This window comes from Protopterus annectens, chromosome 6.part0 (genome assembly GCF_019279795.1).
Source record: "Protopterus annectens isolate FY-2018-M chromosome 6.part0, PAN1.0, whole genome shotgun sequence".
Lineage (NCBI taxonomy): Eukaryota > Metazoa > Chordata > Ceratodontiformes > Protopteridae > Protopterus > Protopterus annectens.
Window position 1 is genome coordinate 704,171,857 of NC_056737.1, and position 23,723 is coordinate 704,195,579.

General features: G+C 34.1%; 1 protein-coding gene across 1 annotated transcript in view; it reads right to left on the reverse strand.

The window, feature by feature from the left end:
• SYNE2 (spectrin repeat containing nuclear envelope protein 2) overlaps nucleotides 1–23,723 on the reverse strand; it is a 3,814,665-nt gene that overhangs the window by 1,159,961 nt on the left and 2,630,981 nt on the right. Inside the window, exon 87 of the mRNA XM_044073561.1 lies at nucleotides 16,043–16,138. Coding sequence (XP_043929496.1) covers nucleotides 16,043–16,138 — 96 coding nt within the window. The remainder of the gene's footprint in view (nucleotides 1–16,042; nucleotides 16,139–23,723) is intronic.

The following is a 23,723-nucleotide window of genomic DNA, read 5'->3' on the forward strand; positions in this document are numbered from 1 at the left end:
TAGTTGGTTAAACAACTTTGGGTAGAAGGGAGGGGGGACAGCTTGGTCAGGCTGGTTGGCGGAGAAGAAGGACAGGCTTGTCCTCTTCTGTTCCCCCTCTGGTGTCTGGATGTTAATTTCAGGGATCTGGGGAAAGGAAAATGAGCAGCTGGAGGAAGTCTGCTGAAGATATAAGCAAGCAGAGGTAAGGATGCTGCTTACTTGGTTGGAAGGTAATTCAATGAATGTGTATGAAGTGAGATGGGGACGCTGCTTCATAAGTAAAGTAAGCAAGCAGAGGTATGGACGCTGCTTGCTGGGGCAGGATGAGCAGGTACGCTGTCCTGATTAACATTACAAGGATGTTTATGCTGTGTTTAGAATCGACTACACTATGTCCAGTTGTAATTAATAAATTTGATGATCAAAGCTATGTTATAGAAGTTTTAATAAAGGTCATCACCACAATAAACAGAACATGATGGAGGGATAGATTCCTGTCTCAGAGACTTCCCATACTCTGGAATAAACTACCTATCTATATCAAACAAACCTCCTCATTAGCACTCTTCAAGAAAAATCTTGATGATTGGATGGAAGATAGAAAATTCACCCCGGGGATCATTTCTGTGGCTCTTGCTTGACAGAGGCACAGGAAAATAATTTTTTTGGGGTGGCAAAAGCCAGGGTACCATTTAGCTAGGCTTATATAGGCCCTAGGGCCACTAGCCTAGTACCTAATTATGAACCAATGTGCTTATTGAAGGGGACCGGGACAATGAGGCTTACAATCACACCAAGTGGTTCACTTCTTCTGCAAATACACACACGTTAAAAAAAATATTCATCACTGCGACAGTAAACTTCAGGTGACTGAAACAGACAAACATGATCTTATAAGCACAAATGCAGTCTTCTCACAGACTACTTTACAGAAGACTTTGCCCTGATCTAACATTCTGAGCCTAGCAGAACACTAAGATCTTCAGCTTTTTATCTGCTAAAAGTTTCTAAAACAACCACTATAACTGGTGACAAAGCTTTAAGCCATGCCCTTCACAGGGACTGAAATTCATTGAATACTGAAGCTCTAAGCATACATAACACATCTAATTTCTTTTACTCCACAAAATACTAACCAATAAAAACTCCTAAGATTGATATTGCTGCAGTACAACATTGTAATATCACAATGAAGTAAAAAATAGAGTGTGGAAGGCACCCCAGCCGAAGACTGATGTACACTCAAACGTTGCTGCCAAAAGACAAAAAACGAATAATCCCAAGGTCCATGAACGTATAAAGATTTATTAGAATCACATAAAAACAACGTCGACCTAGGTTTCGTTCATAACGAACTTCTTCAGAACAACCTACTGAAATGCAAAACTTCTTTAAATACCTATACTTCCAACCCTAATTAATACCAATTATTCAATCAATATATTTTGGAAACTCTAAATAAACTTAAAGGAACTTTGAAAAACATTTATATTATATTACTAACAGATTTTAGTAACAGATTTTAAGGCAGCACAAAAAATCCGGTATAATGCACATGTACCAATTTTATGCGTGTATTTGTATATATATACATAAATAAATAAATAAATATTTACCTTGCATAAATGTTCAATTGCAAATAATATGGTATATATATGAAATTATATAATGAATATGTTAAATACATTATAAATATATGTATTAAAAATATATATATATGTATTCCTATATGAATATGTAATAAATAAGTACAATGAAATCAATATAATATATATACACACTTAATTAATTGAACTTCAGGTTGTTATTAAACACTAAAATCCCAAATACACACCCAAAAAGGCCTTGAAATAAATCCATAAAAATGTAATACGTATAAGCCATACAAAAAATTATACAAAAAATTATTAAAAACTGGTTTAAAACCTTATCATAAAACTACTTCAAATTGATTGTTACTTCTATACATATATAAATTATTATCAATACATACTTGTATTAATGCATCAATAAATAAATAAATAACCATATATAATAATATGAAATATAGTTAAAAAACAATGTGTGTATTTAATATGTCAACAGTAATACACTTGAAAAAAAAAAAATATATATATATATATATATATATATATAAAATATATATATATAATAATAATAATCACATCAATACCCTTTGATGTTTTTTATTCTTAAAATAGGCTTAATACTAATAAATTCATTAAGGCCAGGGTATTGGTGAGCATTTAAAATTATTTGCATCCGCAATTCTAAGACATCTAAATTGTATTTTGTTATCTTCCCTTGAGGGTCAAAAGGTTGGTGTGAAACACCAAAAAACTTAAAACTATGATCTACATATTGATTTACATGTCTAGCTAATGCGTTTGTTAATTTTTTATTTTTAATATCTAATAAATGCTCTCTGATCCTGTCTCTCAAATGCCTGCTAGTTTTACCAACATAAAATCCTTCACATTGTTGACAAATTGCAATGTAAACAACATTGGTGGTGTAACAATTGATATTTTGACTAATATTGATGTTATGTCTATTTATTATCACATTTGTACCGGTAGTTATCAGGTACTTACATGTTGAACACCTACCACATTTGAAATTACCTGAAGGTTTATATGAATAATTTTTAACGTTAACATTTAAACCTTCAAACAAATCCTGAAAGGATGTGTCTTTCCTAAATACAAAGGTGACTTGTCCTTTAAATATTTCACCCATTGTCTTATCAGCTTTTATCAAATTCCAATTTTTATTAACTATATTCTTTACACCACTTGATGTATTATTAAATGTTGTAATATACAATGGAATATTATTACTTATATATTTTTTCAAATCAAATTGTTGATCCTTATGGTCGTTGATCAATGTTTCACCTGTACTATTCAATAAAGCCTTATAAAATCCGGTATGTCTCTTACCAATCACTTCCTTTGCAATATTTCTACAAAATTCATTAGGATAACCCCTATTTAAAAACAATGAAATAATGTATTCTATTTCTTGTTCGAAGTCCACCTTCTCACTAACAATTCTCGCTGCCCTCACCATCTGGCCTTTAACCACGGCCTTTTTCTGGTGGTGAGGGTGCCAACTATCATAATGTAAATACGAATTTGAGAAGGTGGACTTCCTATATATTTTTGATACAAGCTTATGTTTAATTTTATCATAATTTAATTGTATATCTAAGTAACTAATGTTATAAAAACTAGTTTCATATGTGAAGCTTAAAAACTCTACACTACAATTAATATAATCTAAAAAAGTATTGAGTGCTGATTGTTCCCCTTTCCAAATAATAATTAAGTCATCTAAAAAACGACCATAAAATTTAACATTATTAATAAATAAATCTGAATTAAATACATAATTCAATTCCCAATAAGTCAGTACAAAGTTAGCAAAACTGGGTGCACACGCTGCACCCATAGCTACTCCACTAATTTGTTTATAATGTACTCCCTCAAAAAATATAAAATTATTTTTAAGAACCATTTCCATGAGTTTAACTATAACGTTGACTTTATTCTGATCGTATAAATTAGTGTAATACAATTGCTCCTCTAACCATTCTAACCCTTTATCATGCGGTATAACAGTAAAAAGGTTGCATACATCTAATGTAACAAAAATATCCCCTTCTTGAAACTCTATAACCTTTATTTTATTCAAAAGGTCCCAAGAATCCTTGAGAATGTGGGAAAAATACTCAATACCTGGTTTTAAATGAAAATCTAAAAATTGACTAATGAAATGTGTCTTACTTCTTTTACCGTCAACAATAGGTCTGAATTGTAAATTATTCAGACCTTTGTGTATTTTGGGAATTCCAAAAATACCACTAATAACAGGATAGTCATTTTTCAAAAACTGCCATTCTTCTTCGTCTATTTCCCCTTGGAATAGCATGTCAAATAATGCATTATCAATTCTTTTATATGCTATAAATATCTCATTCTTACTGAGCTGTTCATATGTGTCTCCTTCTAACATAACATTCATATAAGACACATAATCCTCATAATTGACTATAACTATACCACTGCCCTTATCGGGTTTCATGATTCTGATACCTGGAGTTGATATTATCGTTTTTAAATTGGCTTCTTCTTGTGTAGTTAGATTTTTAATCCTATTATATTTTTTGTTTTTATTATTAATGGTGTATTGGTTAAAAACATCCCTAAAATCATTTTCAGTTGCTTTCTCAAAGAAGGCCACTTTTTCATTCATGGGTGGATTATAAAAACTGGGCTTGGATAATTTTTTTACACCTATCTGTCCACTGTCCCAGTTACTACTCTGATACAAAACCTTTAAATTCAATTTCCGAGTAAATAATTTTAAATCCAATATTGTATTAACCACATTGCCCATCTTACAAGGAACAAAACTAAAACCTTTTGAAAAAAGATTGACACATTCATTGTTAAAAACTTGGTTGGTATAATTGTATAGCTTAAAATCGCCTTTAGTATTAGTAACAATTTTAGGTCTAAAAAACAACCTGCATTCATTTGCTGGTGCTTGCTGATCTATCTCTTCTAAAATACCATCATTATTACACACATTTTCTGCACTGTTATACTTATAAACTGTATTATTACTATTTACATCGAATATGTAATTATCAGTATTATCAAACATTCCATCATATGAATGTATAGATAAATTACATAATGCATTACTATTCTCTGCACATAAACTAAAAGAAACATGTTCTGTAACATTTTCCCTAGCAGGATTGTCAGACACTTCAATGTCTTTTTGCTGTTCATCATATTCATTGTAAAACAAAACTGTCTCTAAATGTACAATGTCTGTGTTGACATCGTCACCACCATGGTTCTCACAAATGTCCAAACCAATATTTTGTGTGGTGATAGAATCATTACTCATGCATTGTCCTTTATTAATGCCCACAGTTGTACTAATACAATTGTCAGACATATCCACATCTGTTCGCTGTTGTTCATATTCATTATGGGCCAAAACTGTTTCTAAATGAGCAATCCCTGTACTGACATCGTCACCGTCGTGGTTCTCACTACTGTCCGAACCAATGTTTTGTATAATATTAGAGTCATTACACATGCACTGTCCTCTGTCAATGCCTGATATTATTTCGCATGAAAAGTCACTTTGCAAGATATTATTACAACGATAGTTCAAGCACATCCTACTGTTCTCACTATTTGTATCGGCTTGCGAAACTTCTGATATATAGAAGGAAGTTCCGTTTTTTGCCGTGGCCTGTAAATGTGTCTGCTGTATATTGTTCACTGACATAAACAATGTATTGTCCCTGTGCATGTTATTAACCACTTGATTATCATTCTTATATAAAGTCTTTTTATTGCATGGTAAGTTAAAAAAATTGCTTCTTACCAAAAACCTCCGTGTGGCGGACGCCAGCGGCTACTTGCGCGTCCCCCATGCGTTTTTTTGTGGTTGTTGAAAATTAACTCTTTTGTTCTTATCATAATCCCTTTTTGGTTTGGCCCCTGTAAAATCATATTCATCGTCAAACTCATGTTGATGTTGACCCCTTAATCGTTTAGATCTTCTAAGTCCTTCTCGTTCTCCAGGGCTGCCATAATGCCGGTATCCATCAGTTTCCGATGGAAGAGGGGAAGTGATGTCATCCAGCTCGTCCATACGAGTATTACCACCTTCTGGTCTACCTTCAATGTTATTACCACGTGATGTAGGTTTAGATTTAGGGTAAACCATACCAGAAGAATATACCTTTTTGTCCCGATTGATCTTGTTTTGTTTCTTATCATAGATTACATTGCAACTATGTTCTACTTCTTTGATAATGTTAACATAGTTAGTATAATAATTATCGAAAAGGAGATCCTGACTAATATAGTTGTTTAAAGAATCCAATTCTGCCATCAGCATATCAATCTTCTTGTCATTAAAAGTTATCATTATTTCCATGATGGCTATACCTGTTTTATTAAAGAGCTCATGTAATTCCTTAAGCATATCAGGATCTTGTTCACTGCCATTCGGATATCTCCACAACCGTAATCCTTTGGGTACTAACCCCAATTCTATATTTTTACGAAGATATCCGTTCTCCATCTGAGTTCTTTTGAGTTTGAACAATTTTACTTCAAAAGAACGTAACCATTCCCTCATATTTCCCTCTATGACTTGATTACTTCTACTCACCGGTGTATGCTTATGCTTAGAAGTAAATGAATATTGGTTTAATTTCCAAGAATCAACACAAACTGATTTTGATTGTTCCTTTGGTGGCACGATTTGACTATGCTGCCTGTTGCTGTTATTAACCAAACTACATGATGTAGAATTAACCAATACAGGTGTAGGTTGAGTAAGCGGCAAACCTAAACTGTCCGTAAGATCCGTGTTGGTCTGGGCATTGTTCATTAGTTGCTGAATTAACGCTGTATGCATTTTTAACTGTTCATTCATTTGTTTGAGTAACACTCCCACCTCGACTGCTTCGCCTTCTTCCTCCATGATCCAACAATGAAAACCAGTAACCAATCTCACAATGAAGTAAAAAATAGAGTGTGGAAGGCACCCCAGCCGAAGATTGATGTACACTCAAACGTTGCTGCCAAAAGACAAAAAACGAATAATCCCAAGGTCCATGAACGTATAAAGATTTATTAGAATCACATAAAAACAACGTCGACCTAGGTTTCGTTCATAACGAACTTCTTCAGAACAACCTACTGAAATGCAAAACTTCTTTAAATACCTATACTTCCAACCCTAATTAATACCAATTATTCAATCAATATATTTTGGAAACTCTAAATAAACTTAAAGGAACTTTGAAAAACATTTATATTATATTACTAACAGATTTTAGTAACAGATTTTAAGGCAGCACAAAAAATCCGGTATAATGCACATGTACCAATTTTATGCGTGTATTTGTATATATATACATAAATAAATAAATAAATATTTACCTTGCATAAATGTTCAATTGCAAATAATATGGTATATATATGAAATTATATAATGAATATGTTAAATACATTATAAATATATGTATTAAAAATATATATATATGTATTCCTATATGAATATGTAATAAATAAGTACAATGAAATCAATATAATATATATATACACACTTAATTAATTGAACTTCAGGTTGTTATTAAACACTAAAATCCCCAATACACACCCAAAAAGGCCTTGAAATAAATCCATAAAAATGTAATACGTATAAGCCATACAAAAAATTATACAAAAAATTATTAAAAACTGGTTTAAAACCTTATCATAAAACTACTTCAAATTGATTGTTACTTCTATACATATATAAATTATTATCAATACATACTTGTATTAATGCATCAATAAATAAATAAATAAATAACCATATATAATAATATGAAATATAGTTAAAAAACAATGTGTGTATTTAATATGTCTACAGTAATACACTTGTAAAAAAAAAATATATATATATATATATATATATATATATATATATATAATAATAATCACATCAATACCCTTTGATGTTTTTTATTCTTAAAATAGGCTTAATACTAATAAATTCATTAAGGCCAGGGTATTGGTGAGCATTTAAAATTATTTGCGTCCGCAATTCTAAGACATCTAAATTGTATTTTGTTATCTTCCCTTGAGGGTCAAAAGGTTGGTGTGAAACACCAAAAAACTTAAAACTATGATCTACATATTGATTTACATGTCTAGCTAATGCGTTTGTTAATTTTTTATTTTTAATATCTAATAAATGCTCTCTGATCCTGTCTCTCAAATGCCTGCTAGTTTTACCAACATAAAATCCTTCACATTGTTGACAAATTGCAATGTAAACAACATTGGTGGTGTAACAATTGATATTTTGACTAATATTGATGTTATGTCTATTTATTATCACATTTGTACCGGTAGTTATCAGGTACTTACATGTTGAACACCTACCACATTTGAAATTACCTGAAGGTTTATATGAATAATTTTTAACGTTAACATTTAAACCTTCAAACAAATCCTGAAAGGATGTGTCTTTCCTAAATACAAAGGTGACTTGTCCTTTAAATATTTCACCCATTAAACCAGTTTTTAATAATTTTTTGTATAATTTTTTGTATGGCTTATATGTATTACATTTTTATGGATTTATTTCAAGGCCTTTTTGGGTGTGTATTGGGGATTTTAGTGTTTAATAACAACCTGAAGTTCAATTAATTAAGTGTGTATATATATTATATTGATTTCATTGTACTTATTTATTACATATTCACATAGGAATACATATATATATTTTTAATACATGTATTTATAATGTATTTAACATATTCATTATATAATTTCATATATATACAAATATTATTTGCAATTGAACATTTATGCAAGGTATATATTTATTTATTTATTTATGTATATATATACAAATACATGCATAAAATTGGTACATGTGCATTATACCGGATTTTTTGTGCTGCCTTAAAATCTGTTAGTAATATAATATAAATGTTTTTCAAAGTTCCTTTAAGTTTATTTAGAGTTTGCTAAATATATTGATAGAATAATTGGTATTAATTAGGGTTGGAAGTATAGGTATTTAAAGAAGTTTTGCATTTCAGTAGGTTGTTCTGAAGAAGTTCGTTTTATGAACGAAACCTAGGTCGACGTTGTTTTTATGTGATTCTAATAAATCTTTATACGTTCATGGACCTTGGGATTATTCGTTTTTTTGTCTTTTGGCAGCAACGTTTGAGTGTACATCAATCTTCGGCTGGGGTGCCTTCCACACTCTATTTTTTACTTCATTGTGAGATTGGTTACTGGTTTTCATTGTTACAACATTGTAATATATTTCATTACGATTATGATTTCCTAATCTACCCAACTTGCTGACCTGGCATACACTACTAACATACACTGGGGATAGGGTATGAGATTGCTATTATTATTATTATTATTTACTATGCTATTGTTTAAAGGTTATTTTTTCAAAAGGTACTGAAACTGTATTGTTCTGAACAAATCATTCTTAGCATACTGTACTGCAGTTGTTTTTCAGAACTGTACTACAAGTGAATTATGTTGACTATAAGTCAAGAACATTGATTCAGTGTTTAACATTTAGTAATTTAGTACTGTATATTTTACTGTAAGTTTTAGCAACTGTAGAACTTTTTCTAAGGGTCCTCTCTGTAAATGGGCTCTGCCAAGCAGGGTAACCCAGTCAACAAAGCATTAATAAATAAATATAGTATGAACCTTTCACGTTTTCCTTCTGATTAATCACTGACCAATGGTCATGTTCTTTTCATATTCTGGACCAATCACAACCAACCAATGCTTTTCTGTTGAAAGAGCAGACTACCAGAGCCACCATGAGCCAGAATGAGTCTTCGGTTATTGAACAAAATTGCAAAGGCAGATGTGCTTAGCCTTTGGATTTGTCTTTCCTAAGATAGAATCCACAAGCAGATGTGTGCTTAGCCTATGGATTTTTGTCCTAGGAAAGTCCAGGCAATAGATTCAAGATATTGGACAAATTCTTTATCTATTTTTTTTTGTTATTAAAGTATGCTGAAAATACCAGATCTATTTAGGGATACTGCAATGACACTCTGTATAGTATAAAGTAATTTTATTGCTGCATTTTACCCAGGGATGAGCCTGAAATTAGTCATTTGTGATCATTGCTCTACCCCAGTTAACAACCTGAAATAAAATAAAAAAGGCCCTGGGGCCCTTACAAGCCTAGCCAAGAATTTATCCCCAAAAAGAAACCTCAGTCAGCACCTGTAGACCCTGTCAATGAGGGACACAGGTGGAACCGCTGAGACAAATTTGTGGTTTCCCATCCACACATCAATGTTGCGCTTGAAGAAGGTCAGTGAGGTGCTCTGTTTGATGTGAATGGGAAGTCTATTCCAGAGATGGGGCTGCCTCTGGGAAACAAAACTGTCTCTCCAGCAGGTTTTGTTGATGTCGCATATTAGATTCAGGCCTTTTGACCAGGTAGTGTGTGAGGAGTTAGACTTATGGATATGGAGCATCTCTAGTAGGGCAGGGTCTGAGATTGCCTTGTAGGTGAGACAGAGATCACCCCTGAGCAATCTGTACAATATCGAGTAGAGTGAAGGTGATTTGAGCCTGTCTGAATAGGATAGGTGTTTGAAGCCATGGATTCTCTTTGTGAGGTATTTCAGTGGCCTTTCCAGTTGGTGCAGATGTTTGGAGAGGTACATCACAAACGGGACATTATACTCAATTACTGGTCTAATGAGGGAGGAGTCTAGAGAGGTAACAACTTCCTTTTTTCTGCATGCAATTGCTTTACTTATGAGATGAACCAAGTAAAAGGCTTTTATGACCTGTCACTACACGATGGTCGAACAACCTCCTAAGATCCTATGATCTCTTTCTCTTACAGAGGACTCCGATACAATTAGCAACACTGTATTGCAATGAAATTACTAAAATCCATTAATTTTACTAACAAAACAGTGTACAATGCAGCTTATTGCATTTATACATTGAATTTTTTCAAAATGGCTAAACTAACTGAACTTACTTATGGCAGTATTCATAGCAAAAAGTATTAAGGTCTGACCTTATACAGCAGACAGAACTACACAGCTTTTATCCTACTGGGATGAAGTAAAAGACCCAAGTTGAGTATTCACTTTGAAGGCCAGTGTGGCCAAGGTGCTAGAAGATGGGAGTAATAAATATTAGTTCCTGGAGTTTGGCGGACATTTGTATAACCCTTAGTTAGTGCTTATGGAATTCAATGACAACATTGCTTGGCACAGAAGGTCAGTTAAAGGATATGGATGAGTTCTGCTTCCATGATTTAGTAATTCAAGTTTGGTTTAGTCATTTTTCTATTGGCTGACAAATAATTTGTTTTTGTCATTTGCTATTAGCAACATGTTATGCAGTTAACTATATTGCTGGTGCTTGGTGAAGAGTTTTGTGGAGATAAGAAAGTTTCCAAACTGCATCACACTGGGAAATAGCAAACTTAAATTTTGAGTTCAACTTAAGACCAGCTCTGGCTTTTTTTACTTCTTTTTACTTTCAGGTATCTGACTACATCGCTGTCAAGACTAAGATGTGAGGAAGAGAGGAGTGAATTTTTTTATTTTTTATTTTTTTTGTGTAAACTGCATGATAGCTTTCCTTCCTACATTAAATTGGACCATTCCACTCACTGGGGGTATGACAGTGAGGAACATTCACACCCTTGACAAGCTGAGGGTCCTACTGTTTATTCCTTTCCTGGCTTGGATGAAAGCTTTAACAGATCAGTCACTGCTCCTGAAGGAGAGAGTCTGGTATGAGGGAGCAAGCCAGTATACCTATCATGTGGAATGCCCTTCCCACACCAAGCCTACTGCCCTTCCTATTGGGGCCAGTGGCTCCTATATCTGTTTCGTAATCTAGGGAGGTCTCATACATGCTTTTGCTCACAATATATGCATGCCTCCCTGGCCTACATGCAGCATATAGCCATATCAGCCCAAATGCTGATCTTGCAATCCCAGAACACTACTGCTGGAGTCAGCAATGCAACAGCTGATGCCAATGCCCTTCCCCCTTAAAAGGCAAGCCAGTACTGGCCAGTCACTCCTTCCCTCCATGTTCAGGCTCCTCTAATTTCCAAGTCACTAATCTTATTTGGGTTGTCTGGGATGTAATTAGTGTTTCATATCCCTATGTCACAGGTCTGTAGTGAGACCACTTGAAGTTTCTGAGGACTGGCATGTAAGCAGGGACTGGAACTCATATGTGCTATATATCCTGGGCGTTTCAAATGTTTAGTATATATGTAGGAGGTAAACATGGTGTGACGATCATTTAAATAGTCTGAAGTAGATCCTACCCTCCTGATGTAATTGGCTTGAAACCTAATATCCAATCAAGCCTGCTTCCCTGATGTCATTGGGTTTGAAAGCTAGCATCCAGTCAAGAATGTTGGCTCTGGTAGTAGCTTTATCGGGTCTATTAGCAGGGATAATGTTCTTAGTAAGGCAGAATAGGCTTACTGACAGGTGGATAAAGGAGTTTACAGCAGAAGCCCAATCAACACTGATATCACTTACCACCGTTAGGTCTTTTTTATATTACTTGCAAGCCAGGACATGACATCCCCAAATGTTCTTTAGCATGCATTCTGGAGACAGTAAATTTGCACCAATGTGAGGCATTTACATTTATTAATTTTAGCTGCAACTACTACAGCATCATACATTCATTGTGGGTGATTTGAAGGTTACATTTGGTAGTCAAAGTATAAATGGAATAACAGGCAGGTCTGACTATGAAATGAAGTGGGATACACTCTAGCAGAATTTTGCCAAGATAATCCACTGGTCATTGCAAACACTTTCAATACCCTGACAGATGGCTTTACACATGGCTATCACCAGATGATCAAAATCAGACTGACTATATATTTTGCAGTCAAAGAAGGAAGGATTCTATACAGTCAGTATAACCAAGACCTGGAGTTAACTGTAGTTCAGACCATCAGCTTCCTTTTACAACATTTGGAAATAAATTAAAGAAAACAAGTAAAACATCTAGTCCAGTGAAATCCGAGGTCAACAATATTCCAAGTGAACATTAAAAAAGAAGAATCACTATCTGTGGAGGGATTAGAAGTGGTCAAGAAAAGGAGGAAAGCATAGGGAAACACAGACAGGAAATAAAAATGTCAAACCACATGCTGAATTTCAAAGGATTGCAAGAAAAGATACGGAGACATGTTTAATGAGCAGTGCAAAAACTGGAAGACGACAAGACAATGGAAAGCAGAAGTTCAACAAAACTGGTAATTCCAGCTGAATTGTTTAAAATCTTACAAAATTATGCGGTTACGGTGGTGTTCAAAATTTTCCAGGAAATTTGCAAAAACAGCTGTTGCCATTGGATTGTGAATGGTCAGTTTATATTCCAATTCCAAAAAAGGGCAGTACTAAAGAGCGGCTGGATTAGCAAACAACTGCATTTATTTCACATTCTAGCAAGGTAATGCTAAGGATCCTGTAAGCTAGACACCAGTAATATCTGAAACAAAAGCTGCCAGATGTACAAGCTGAAATACTAGATGAACAAGCTAATTTTAAAAAGGGCAAAGCCAACAGAGATCAAACTGAGAACAGAAAAAGCAGAAAGCAAGGGCGTTCCAAAGAAAAATATTTTCTTCTGCTTTACTGACTACAGCCTTTGGCTGTATGGACCATAACAAATTGTGACAAGGTCTTAGAGAAATGGAGAGAACATGTTACCGTATTTGCCTGAGGAATCTATATGCAAGAACATGGCACAACAGTCAGAACCGAATATGTAATAACTGACTGGCTCAAGACTAGGAAAGGACTATGGCAATGATGTATATTGTCACCCTACTTGTTCAAAGTATATGCTGAATACATCAAGTGAAATGTTGGGCTAAATAAAGCAGATGTGGAATCAAAAGTGCTGAATGGAATATTAACAACCTCAGAATGCAGGCGATACTATTTGATGCCTGAAAGTGAGAAAGAGCTGAAGAACCTATTAATGAAAGAAACGTAGAAAGGCTAAAAGTTGCCCTGCTTCCCAACATCAAAATAACTAAAATAACGTCATCTAGTCCCAGCAACCCTTTGTAAATAGATGGGGAAGACGTGGAGGCCCTGACAGAATGCATTTTCCTGCACCCAAAGACGTCTGCATATGATGACTGCAGCAATAAATGTATAAGTAAGCAAGCAAATCCATATATGATTTTACAGAGCAAAAGTATTGCATTGTCAACAAAGGTCCATACAGGATTTAATAACATATGGCATTAAGAGGCGGACTAAAAATTAGGCTGTGTGCTGGTAGGTTTACTTGAGAGACTAGTTGGTGCAGAAGAAGAGATAAAATGATTCTTGTTCCCCTCATAACTTCTGCATAAAATTAGAATTTGTAAAAGGGAAGATGTCAACTCTGTCAGATGGATTTTGAGGATATGTAAAGCTAAAACAGTTGTTTCCCTCTCCTAAATCCCACTGCATTTTGGAGGTTTATCCAGCCCAGCTCAACATGTCTTTACTATCTTCATAGCATGGAACTCTCCATCACAAATACAGTTCAAAGGCATGAAAGATAACATAAAATTAATAAATGGAGACATATATGCTATCAGTTGGGTCATTTATTAAGAGGGGGCTGAAAAACAGGTGTGTAAATATATACACATGTATATACAAGCATGCATATACGTCTATATATTCGTTCACTGTAGCTGGAATTTATTTTACGACTGAGCTAGGTACCCCATACATCAATAGATAGTTTTGTTTTATCATTAGGTACAGGCTTAGTATTGTTGCGGATTGTTTATCTCTTCTCATTTTTCATTTGACCTTTTTAACTTAGAATGTTGTTATATTTAGCACCAACGATGTACATGGAAGTAGTTGCTTTTTTACTAGTTAGGGACCCTATCATCTATGGAGCTTTATACTTAGGTATTATTATATGTGTGCTTTGTGCTAATTTCAAGCTTTATTGTGTCAATTTTTATGTGTTACGCCTAGCATTCCACTATTTATCTGTTTTATCTTTTTATTTTGTATTAGTTAATGCCATCTCTGCCATGTTCAGCGAACACTTTAATAAGTGTACTCATTAATATGTACACGTTTCATTGTTTTAAATAGCGACACTTTGTGATCAATATATGCTTCTAGGGCATAATCGTGCTTACAAATACTGTCTATTTTAGGCACAGGACAGCACGAATATAGGCTCACCTTTTTTCTTAGAAATTTAAACATTGTTTCTGTTGTTCAGTACTTAGATGCTTAGAACGTGCTCACCGCACGTTGAGTTACCATAGCGCATGAAGTTATGTTGTACTCAATTGCATTCAGAGTTCCTATAGCACACGGCACTTTACAACTTGTAAACAGTTTGTTTTACGTGGAATCTAAGAGGTTCCTATTTGTGGAATTTTTAATCTTGGACAACAGCCTTTCACCGATATGATGAGGTCTGACTCCTTGATGAGGCACATCGCAAATACATTACATTCGCTATGTTGTTTTGTGGTAAAGGTACGCTTACATTTTTAGTACAGAGTTCTCGCTATATTAGTTTTTAACCTGATATATGCAAAGTTGCATTCGACACACCACTATCTTAGTAGAGATGCTAGATATTGAAACGCGATAAAACTTGCTGTTTATCTAAGGATTTTAATGTTTTTAACACCATGAGGAGAGAGAATGTTCAGGGTTTTAATGAATGTAGCAACAGTTTTTAATGATTGTAGAATGATATAGGACCAAGCACAATGCTCCTTTTATTTTTAGAATGTATCAGGGTATATGCATATTTTTACTTATTTGCATGGACATTCTGATCATTAATTGTATATTTGGAAGTATTCCTTCTAAATATTGTTGCATTTAACTATGTTAACTTTTTTGAGTATCTGTTCCTTTAAGACAAGATAACATGTGACATATCAATTTGTAATGTCCAATAGGAAGCTTAAGGATGGTTTAAAAATGATTCAAACAGTTTTATTCATTGTTTTAAGAGTCTGAAGAAGCCTTTGAAAGCCACTCATTGGAATAAACTTTATTATTTTTTATGAATGCATCTTATTTGAAGTTCCTTTGAATCTCTGCTTTTCGTTTCATTGCCACTGGAGGGTCACACACTTGGATTTGGATTGCTCTCTTTTATGTTTACGTGAGTCTCCTGCCTCAACTGATAGCAGCACTGCATTTGGCTTTTTCAGTTATAACAATGTTAGAAATCCACATCATCATGTTATTAAAAATCACCAGCAAAAATTACAGCAAAACCAATACAAACAAAAGAATAAGTGAAAAGTAAAATAAGACACCATGCAAGTCAGACAGTAAGATGCAATATAAACCAGATTTAAAAGGGACCACTTTTATTAATTTAATATCTACATGCAGTGTTCTAGAATATACTTTCTGTGGTCTGCATAAAGTGACTGTCTAATCAAAGAAGTTAATGAAAATATGTTTTACCTTCTGATGCTGTAAGCTGCTTTGTCTGCTGAGTGGAACCTTACTGCAGGTAAATGCGTCATGTGCACTTGAAATGAAGCAAGCAATTCTTCCAGTCTGTGAAGAAAAAAATATAATAAGCAATATCATTAACCATCATGTAATAACGTTCATAGCAGCCATGTAAAATGCAGTAGAGGAAAATGAGATGAAAACACATTCATTATATTGCATAACAAGCTGAATACTAACTGCATTAACACTTTGACTGCTTGCTAACTTATCCTCAAATGAGGGAGTATGTGTGGTGCTTATGCTGCACAAACAAGCCCAGCTCAGAAACTTTAATCAAGATCCAACTACCATATAGAGCAGCTCTGTATATGCATAGGTCAGGCAGACTTTAAAAACTGGGGGGGTAAAAGGTAATGGTGCAGACAGCATTTCTACAATTGTGCAAAGGATCAGATTTGGCAACAGAATCATGCCATTCTTTGAAAAGCTAAAAAGGTCACACTGTGGACTTTTAAGCCACTCTTCACATCTGAAAAAAAACTTGCATGCACTGAAACAATCCAATCATTACTATGGGCCTTTGGGGTTGAGCAGCTATAACACAGAGAACACAGAATAAAACAAGTTAAATTCTGCCTCACACTTAGAAATTCTGTATGAATCACCAGCAGTGCTGCATGCACTGTAAACATTTGCAACAATGAATAACCAGCAGTGCTGCATACACTGGAAATATTTGCATCAATGAATAACCAGCAGTGCTGCATGCACTGTAAACATTTGCATCAATGAATAACCAGCAGTGCTGAATGCACTATAAACATTTGCATCAGGTTTGCATAGAATGTCTTTACCATTTTATAATGGTTTGCAATAAAATACATAATCTTTTAGTGTGGATTTTGAATGCTAGGAGCTGTTTCTTCCGTATTAATGATGAATGCTGTGTTAGCCAGCAGCAGCTTGTGTATGTAATACCACGAACAATCACAACAATTCAGAGACAATGTAGCAATATAGCACAGAGGTGCTGTTGTAATGCTTGATTCTACCATATATTATTAAAAATTAAAAACATAACTACACACTATCACATGGAGCAAAAACTAATTAGTCAGTCATTTGAATATCTCTAAATCGAACAATCCATGCAATTAGAACAACTGCATTAGTGTTCACTTTACCAAAGCATCCAACACTGCTGCAGAGGCAAGTATACACACACACACACACACACATACACACACACACACACACACACGTACACAAATGTACACACACACACACACACACACACACACACACACACACACATGCAAATATAGCAACTATACAACTAAGATGCTCAGTCCTCATGGCTTTGCTGCAAAACAGTGGACTACAGCTTGCCTTTGAATTGCTCTACCATGCTATTTTGATCCCAGTGTATGGAATTGTAGCACAGTACATGATTAATTTACATTAGTTGTGCCCTTAAACTCTACATTTGCATGTAGCATTATCCAGATGACTGCTGCATCACTAGTTGCAAAAGGCTTCATACAACTGCACAGCTACAATGCCCTTTGAATAACTCTCTCATAATGCACTGAATAATACTGCAAAAAAAAGGGATTGCACGTTGCTTTATGTGTTTCTGAATACCCTATATGGTGTCTTGAATCTTCCCCAAAACTTTGAACTTTAAAAAAAAATGCCATCTAGTATGCTCATTAGAATTCATCTGGTGTGCTGTTGGTAAAAACGTAAGAGATAAAAGAAAATCCAAATCTTTGTGTCCCTGTGCTTACACTGGAACACTCAACAGTGGTGATACCATAACAGTGCCTGTAGGGTATTTAATATTATTTAATGAACTAAAGCTCTTCATATCTTTCACTATTCATTCCAGAAGAACAAATGATGTGCAACAGTAGTAATTAGTTAATTACTAACAGTAAGAATAATAAAGCGATGCAAAGCAAACATTATTCTTAAAATATATAACTGCTACTTTAAAAGATCATGTGACTCAGTTGAAACAGAATGTTGAATTCATCAGGAGTGAATTTCTCTACCTGCATCTCTGTGCCTTCAGCATTGATGACTGAATTTAAAAAGGAGATACCCCTTTCTCAGTAACTCACAATATATGTTTATTTTTCAACTAAGCTGCATATCAGTAATCTCCTCAAAAATATTTAATAGTTATGCTACTGCAAATGCTAGTGTAGGTTTCACAGAGACACCTGCTATGACATGCATTGGTGCGAGTTCACAAGTTAAAGCCTATGAAGTGCATTGGTGTGAGTTCACACACAAAAGCATACTTATAGGCATCATTTATGTTTCTTTTGAGCACAAAACCTGACTTTGCGTACACAAAATTTCACTTGTTTGCAGATTTGATTATCTAGCTTATAACCTACTGGCCTTTGAGAAGCATAACTGCCAAAACACCATGCTGGTATTTTCTATACTCTACATACTTACCCTGATTTTTGAAGGAAGTTAATGACTGACTTCTGACAGCAAAAGGAGCTTACTCTATAATTTTGGAAGGTGCTATGCAATGTGCCTGCAATGTTTTTACTATTATTATTTATTTTCGTATTACTGTTAGGTTGTCCAAACTGGTGTCAGCTTTCCCGGCAGTGTATTCGAACCACTGGCTTTCAAACTGAGCAGGATCACGCATTACTTTATAAACCAGACAGAGGTCATCTCTTAGTAACAGAAAAGAAAAAGAACAAATACTACTTCATGAAGCCTTTCTTAACAGTTCATGATTTCCAACCCTATGATTTTCTTCTACTCAGGAATTATTTTTTTTTTCAAATTCCTTGAGCTGGCTCACTCACAGGCTACAAAAGATGGCCTTGTATTCAATAATGGGTCAGATCAGTGAGATATAAAGTGGTACAATGATTTTCCTGAATTGCGTAGACATGCCGTTTAAAATTAAACTAGCAACAGACTGTGCTTTTCTGATTTTGACAGATCCACGGTGGTCAGAATTTAAATTATTTACCATCATCCTAGAATCTTCTCAAAAGGAGTGTGCAAATAGTGGTGCTATATTCCATTCCATCTGAGCTCAACACGGGCCAAGTTTGTTTTAATTTCCATTTGCACAACACTTTCTGGATCAAGGGAACTGGAAGGAAGACAGAGTCTATTCTAAGAAGGCATCTATCATCAATTGTCTCCATATGGTGCCGAAGGGAGGGGTCTGTTTATCTACTGTAGCAAATAAAGTCATTATATTTATGTTTAGTTGTTGTTTATGAACTTGCTTAAGGAATCTACTCACATACTTTACTTTTCCTGGAAATTAAAATATATGATATATTACTTTTTATTTTACATATAAATATATATATATATATATATATATATATATATATATATATATATATATATATATATATTGTATACAGTATATATATTGTATATAGTATATATATATATATATATATATATATATATATATATATATATATTTTATAATAATAATATTTTATATTTTTTTATTTTATTTTTTTGTTCCCAGTGGTTCAGTCACAAAGGTTTATTGCTCCTCTCGACAGGGATTAAATTATGATGTTTAGAAAGTGGGATCCAGGCGTCAGCTTCAGTTCTTTTACAGCCAACAATAGTGTTTTAAAATCTATAAAGATCCAGTGAAGACAATTGTCTTATGGACACCTAGTGTTCTGCAAAGTGCAGAATCCAAGGTGAGCTCCCCAAGCAAAATCAAAAGCATTTGGTATTAGTAACTGTGCTACTTGCATGCATGCATATACAATTATACATACAAACATTTCAGGCACAGGCAATAATGCTCTCCTAGCCTGCCAATATACCAAAACAGCCATATCTATAAAAAGCTGTTCTTAAAAATATTTAAACTAGCATTTGCTTTAATGTAATTTGGTAGTGTATTCCAGCCTCTCTCAGAAAACTAATTAGTACATTTCTCATTACTATATAATCTCCTACCCAGATTGTCTGAAGATTTTATACTAGTCATTGATAACCCAAACCTTCCTAGAGATAGTTGTTGCTAGACACCCTACATATCTAAACAAGATCTTTTCTTAAATATCTACATGAGACAATGTACAAATTCACTGTATTTTAATGTTTCATAATAACTTACACTTTCACATCTATTGATGCATTTAGTATATTCTGCCCTACTTTTTCCAATTTTCTCATGTTAGTTTTCTTATAAAATGTCCATACTATTTTCCCTACTCTAGTTTGGGTATAATATAACTTGCAATGATGTTACCATTTCTCATTTGATGGACTTATAAATCTTTTACGCAGCGTATAGTTTTAGAATGATCATGAACTAACCGGCTGATATGATCAGAAAAAAAACCCCTTAAAACTGTGCTTACCTACATACCAATGTCCTTAAATTAATCTACAGTTTCAATCACTGTGTGCTGTATTAAATATTCACCTTTCAATGTATGTCTCCCTAATCTCATATGCTTAGTTGTTGATGTATTTATCATCTGAATTGTCAAGTTCTTTAGAAGAAGTGCCCCATCTGTATCAAAAGTAATCAGTTTATCCATTTTCACATTCTCTACATACAGACTACAAAAGACTTGAGATGAGAAAGATCGATCTGAAAGACACGACCTGAACAAGTATGGGCCTAGGACAGAGCCCATGGCACCCTAAATGTGACCTAGAATTTAACCTGCTCAGTTGCTGTATGACAACTGCCATGTCCTACTTGTAAGTCATGCAGCTATACATGTTATGAAAATGATATTAAGACCTAGTTGTTCTACTTTACTGATCAATGTTTTGTTCATAACCCTATCAAAGGATGAAGATCATTTATAACTATAGAAAATCTTGCCGCAGGTAGTTATAGATCTATTTTTAACAAATACATGCTGATATATGGCTTCAAGTCCAACCTTTTCCAGTTCTGACAATAATTTATCCAAAATAACCTTCATTATTTTTCCACAACAAGAAAGTAAACTTATGGATCTATAACACTGGGCGTGACCTATTTTGAGTTCAACAAGTGCATATCTCCAGTGTTAAGGTACCTCCCCATACTTCAATGAACCAGTGAATATCTTGTGTAACTGTACTGTAAATTCTAGTTGGAGCATTTTCAGGTCATTATTACTAAATGTGTCACTTCCTTCTAAATTTTGTTTAGTTCTAGTGTGCATAGTACTTTTTCAATCTAGTCTAATTTCAGTATCTGGAGTTAATTGAATGTTACTAGCAAAAACTATATACAACTTTGTAAAGCCAAACTGTTTTGCATAACATTTTGAAATCTCTCTCTCTCTCTCTCTCTATATATATATATATATATATATATATATACACACACACACATATATATATATATATATATATATATATATGGCGTGTGTGTGTACATATATATAAAAAACACAGCAATGCAAACGAAACCACCAAAGTACAGTATTGCTGGATAAAAATGTAAGCAGAATAAAATGCCAATACCATCACCACTACCAGCAACATAAACCAAACAATTAATCATAGCAAAATTTGGAAACTACTACAGGGAACAAAAGAATCAGACAACCAGTCATGCTTGTCATGGGGAAATGGTAACACGGAATATAACAAGAATTTACAACACCTGGATATGAATCCCCTTATACTGCTAAGTTTTGGTCACATGGATATATGGAGTACACAGACAGATATGAATATGGGTTCATTTTGTCATCAAATAAGAGAATTAGAGAACAGTTTATATGAACCGAAGATGCTACAATGGCAACGCCTCCATTTGGAGACATGCTGTCACCATGAAGTTGTTCGGAGAGGCCTCCGAGTATTGATCATGCCTACGTATGGCAACACCCACCCTCAGTTAATGAAGAAATGGCAATTACTCAACGTGGAGGTAAGCTTCACTAACATTATAATCTAACTGAAGTTTTTGAACCCAAAGAGTGTGACTTAGTAGCGGTTATAGCAAAACAACAAAAAGATATTGAAAGCAGATATAATATTGAACCATATATAAGCAAATTAGAAGATGTTTATTTTAAAATATCCTTATATGACACTAAATTAGAGCAAATTAAGACCAGGAAATTATGTACAGACTACACGGATTTTCAAAATAGGCATGTATTTTCCTGGCGATGGTACAAAGGGAAAGGTGATATTAATAATTCAAAAGAGAATCCATTGAGCACTGACAAATTTTTACAGAAAGACAAGGAGAATTCCATCCCATCACTCCCTGGATCCTGTTCTACTACTACAGCAATCCACACAGTCGACACCTTTTAATATTGACTCTGGAATTAAGGGACACAAGAAGGGTGTTGACATAAGTGAATTAGGAGCTAGACCTAAAAGTAATTTTGCATTTCCTTTGGTTTTTCCAGCACTACAGATCAAAGACTCACAGATCAAATGGGACTCATGATCAGTAAACAGGGGGAGAAAGAGAACAAAATTATCGGTAGAAAGGAAGGAGACATATCAAGTTCAATAATACATAAAGCCTTGATTATAAATCTATCGACCTTTAATTTGAATTAATTTTATACAGCTATATTAAATCGTGATCTTGGTTTTATTCCAGCTGCGAGTTCGATGTTGGATGATGTCACTTTGAGTCTTAAACTGTCTGGTAGAGGAACAATGCTCAGGAGTACTTATAAAAATGACAATGATAACATAATTAATCTATTTAAGAAACCAAGCACATATCCCACAGAACAATTCTACCTTAGAAACATTTATAAAGATTTGTGAACATGAAATTAGTTAATGTTTAAAAGGAGCACAACATCATTATTACAATTTAACTAAAGATGACAGGAAAGCACTTCAAGAATTACAGAATAACCCTGAACTGATTATAAGGCATGCAGACAAAAGGGGCACTGTTGTGTTAATGGACTGGATGTATTATGAAGCTAAAATAATGAAGTCATTGGATGAAGACGAAACATATAAACTTATTAATAAGACACAAGTAGATAGTGAAAGCCTCAGTCAAGAACATACTTTATGAACTACTTATAAGTGGAAAAATCACAAAAGAGCTCTATGACTATCTGAATGTACCATATCTGGTGATACCCATTTTCAATGGTTTACCTAAAATACATAAGAACCAAACAGATCCTCCAATGCTCCCCATTGTAGCGGGAGCTGGGTAGTTAACAGAACCTATACCCATTTCTGTGGAACAATTGAAGACAGTCCTTATGAAGGCACCAGCAGTCTTGAAGGACACACAACATTTTTTTAACATCTTTGAATGAGTACATGACCAGTAAGAAGGATGAATATAAATGTTTAGTGGTGACTGTGGACATTCAAAGCTTTTTTACCGTAATACCGAATGAGTATGGGATGCTGGCTCTTAAAAACTTTCTAGCAAAGGAAAGTGGATATGACAGGAGAAAAATAAACTTGATATGTGCTCTTTTAGAACTTGTATTGAAACACAACATCGCTATGTTTGGGAATAAGATCTGTTTACAACAATGTGAAGCCCTTGTGCCAACAGCTACATGAATTTAGTGTTGGCACATTAGAAGGATTCTCATATATTCCATAATAACCCTTTCCACTTACACCTGAAAATCTACCAACGATTTGTTGATGATGTTTATATGCTATGGAATGGCATGGCAGAACAACTACAGGCATTCCACAA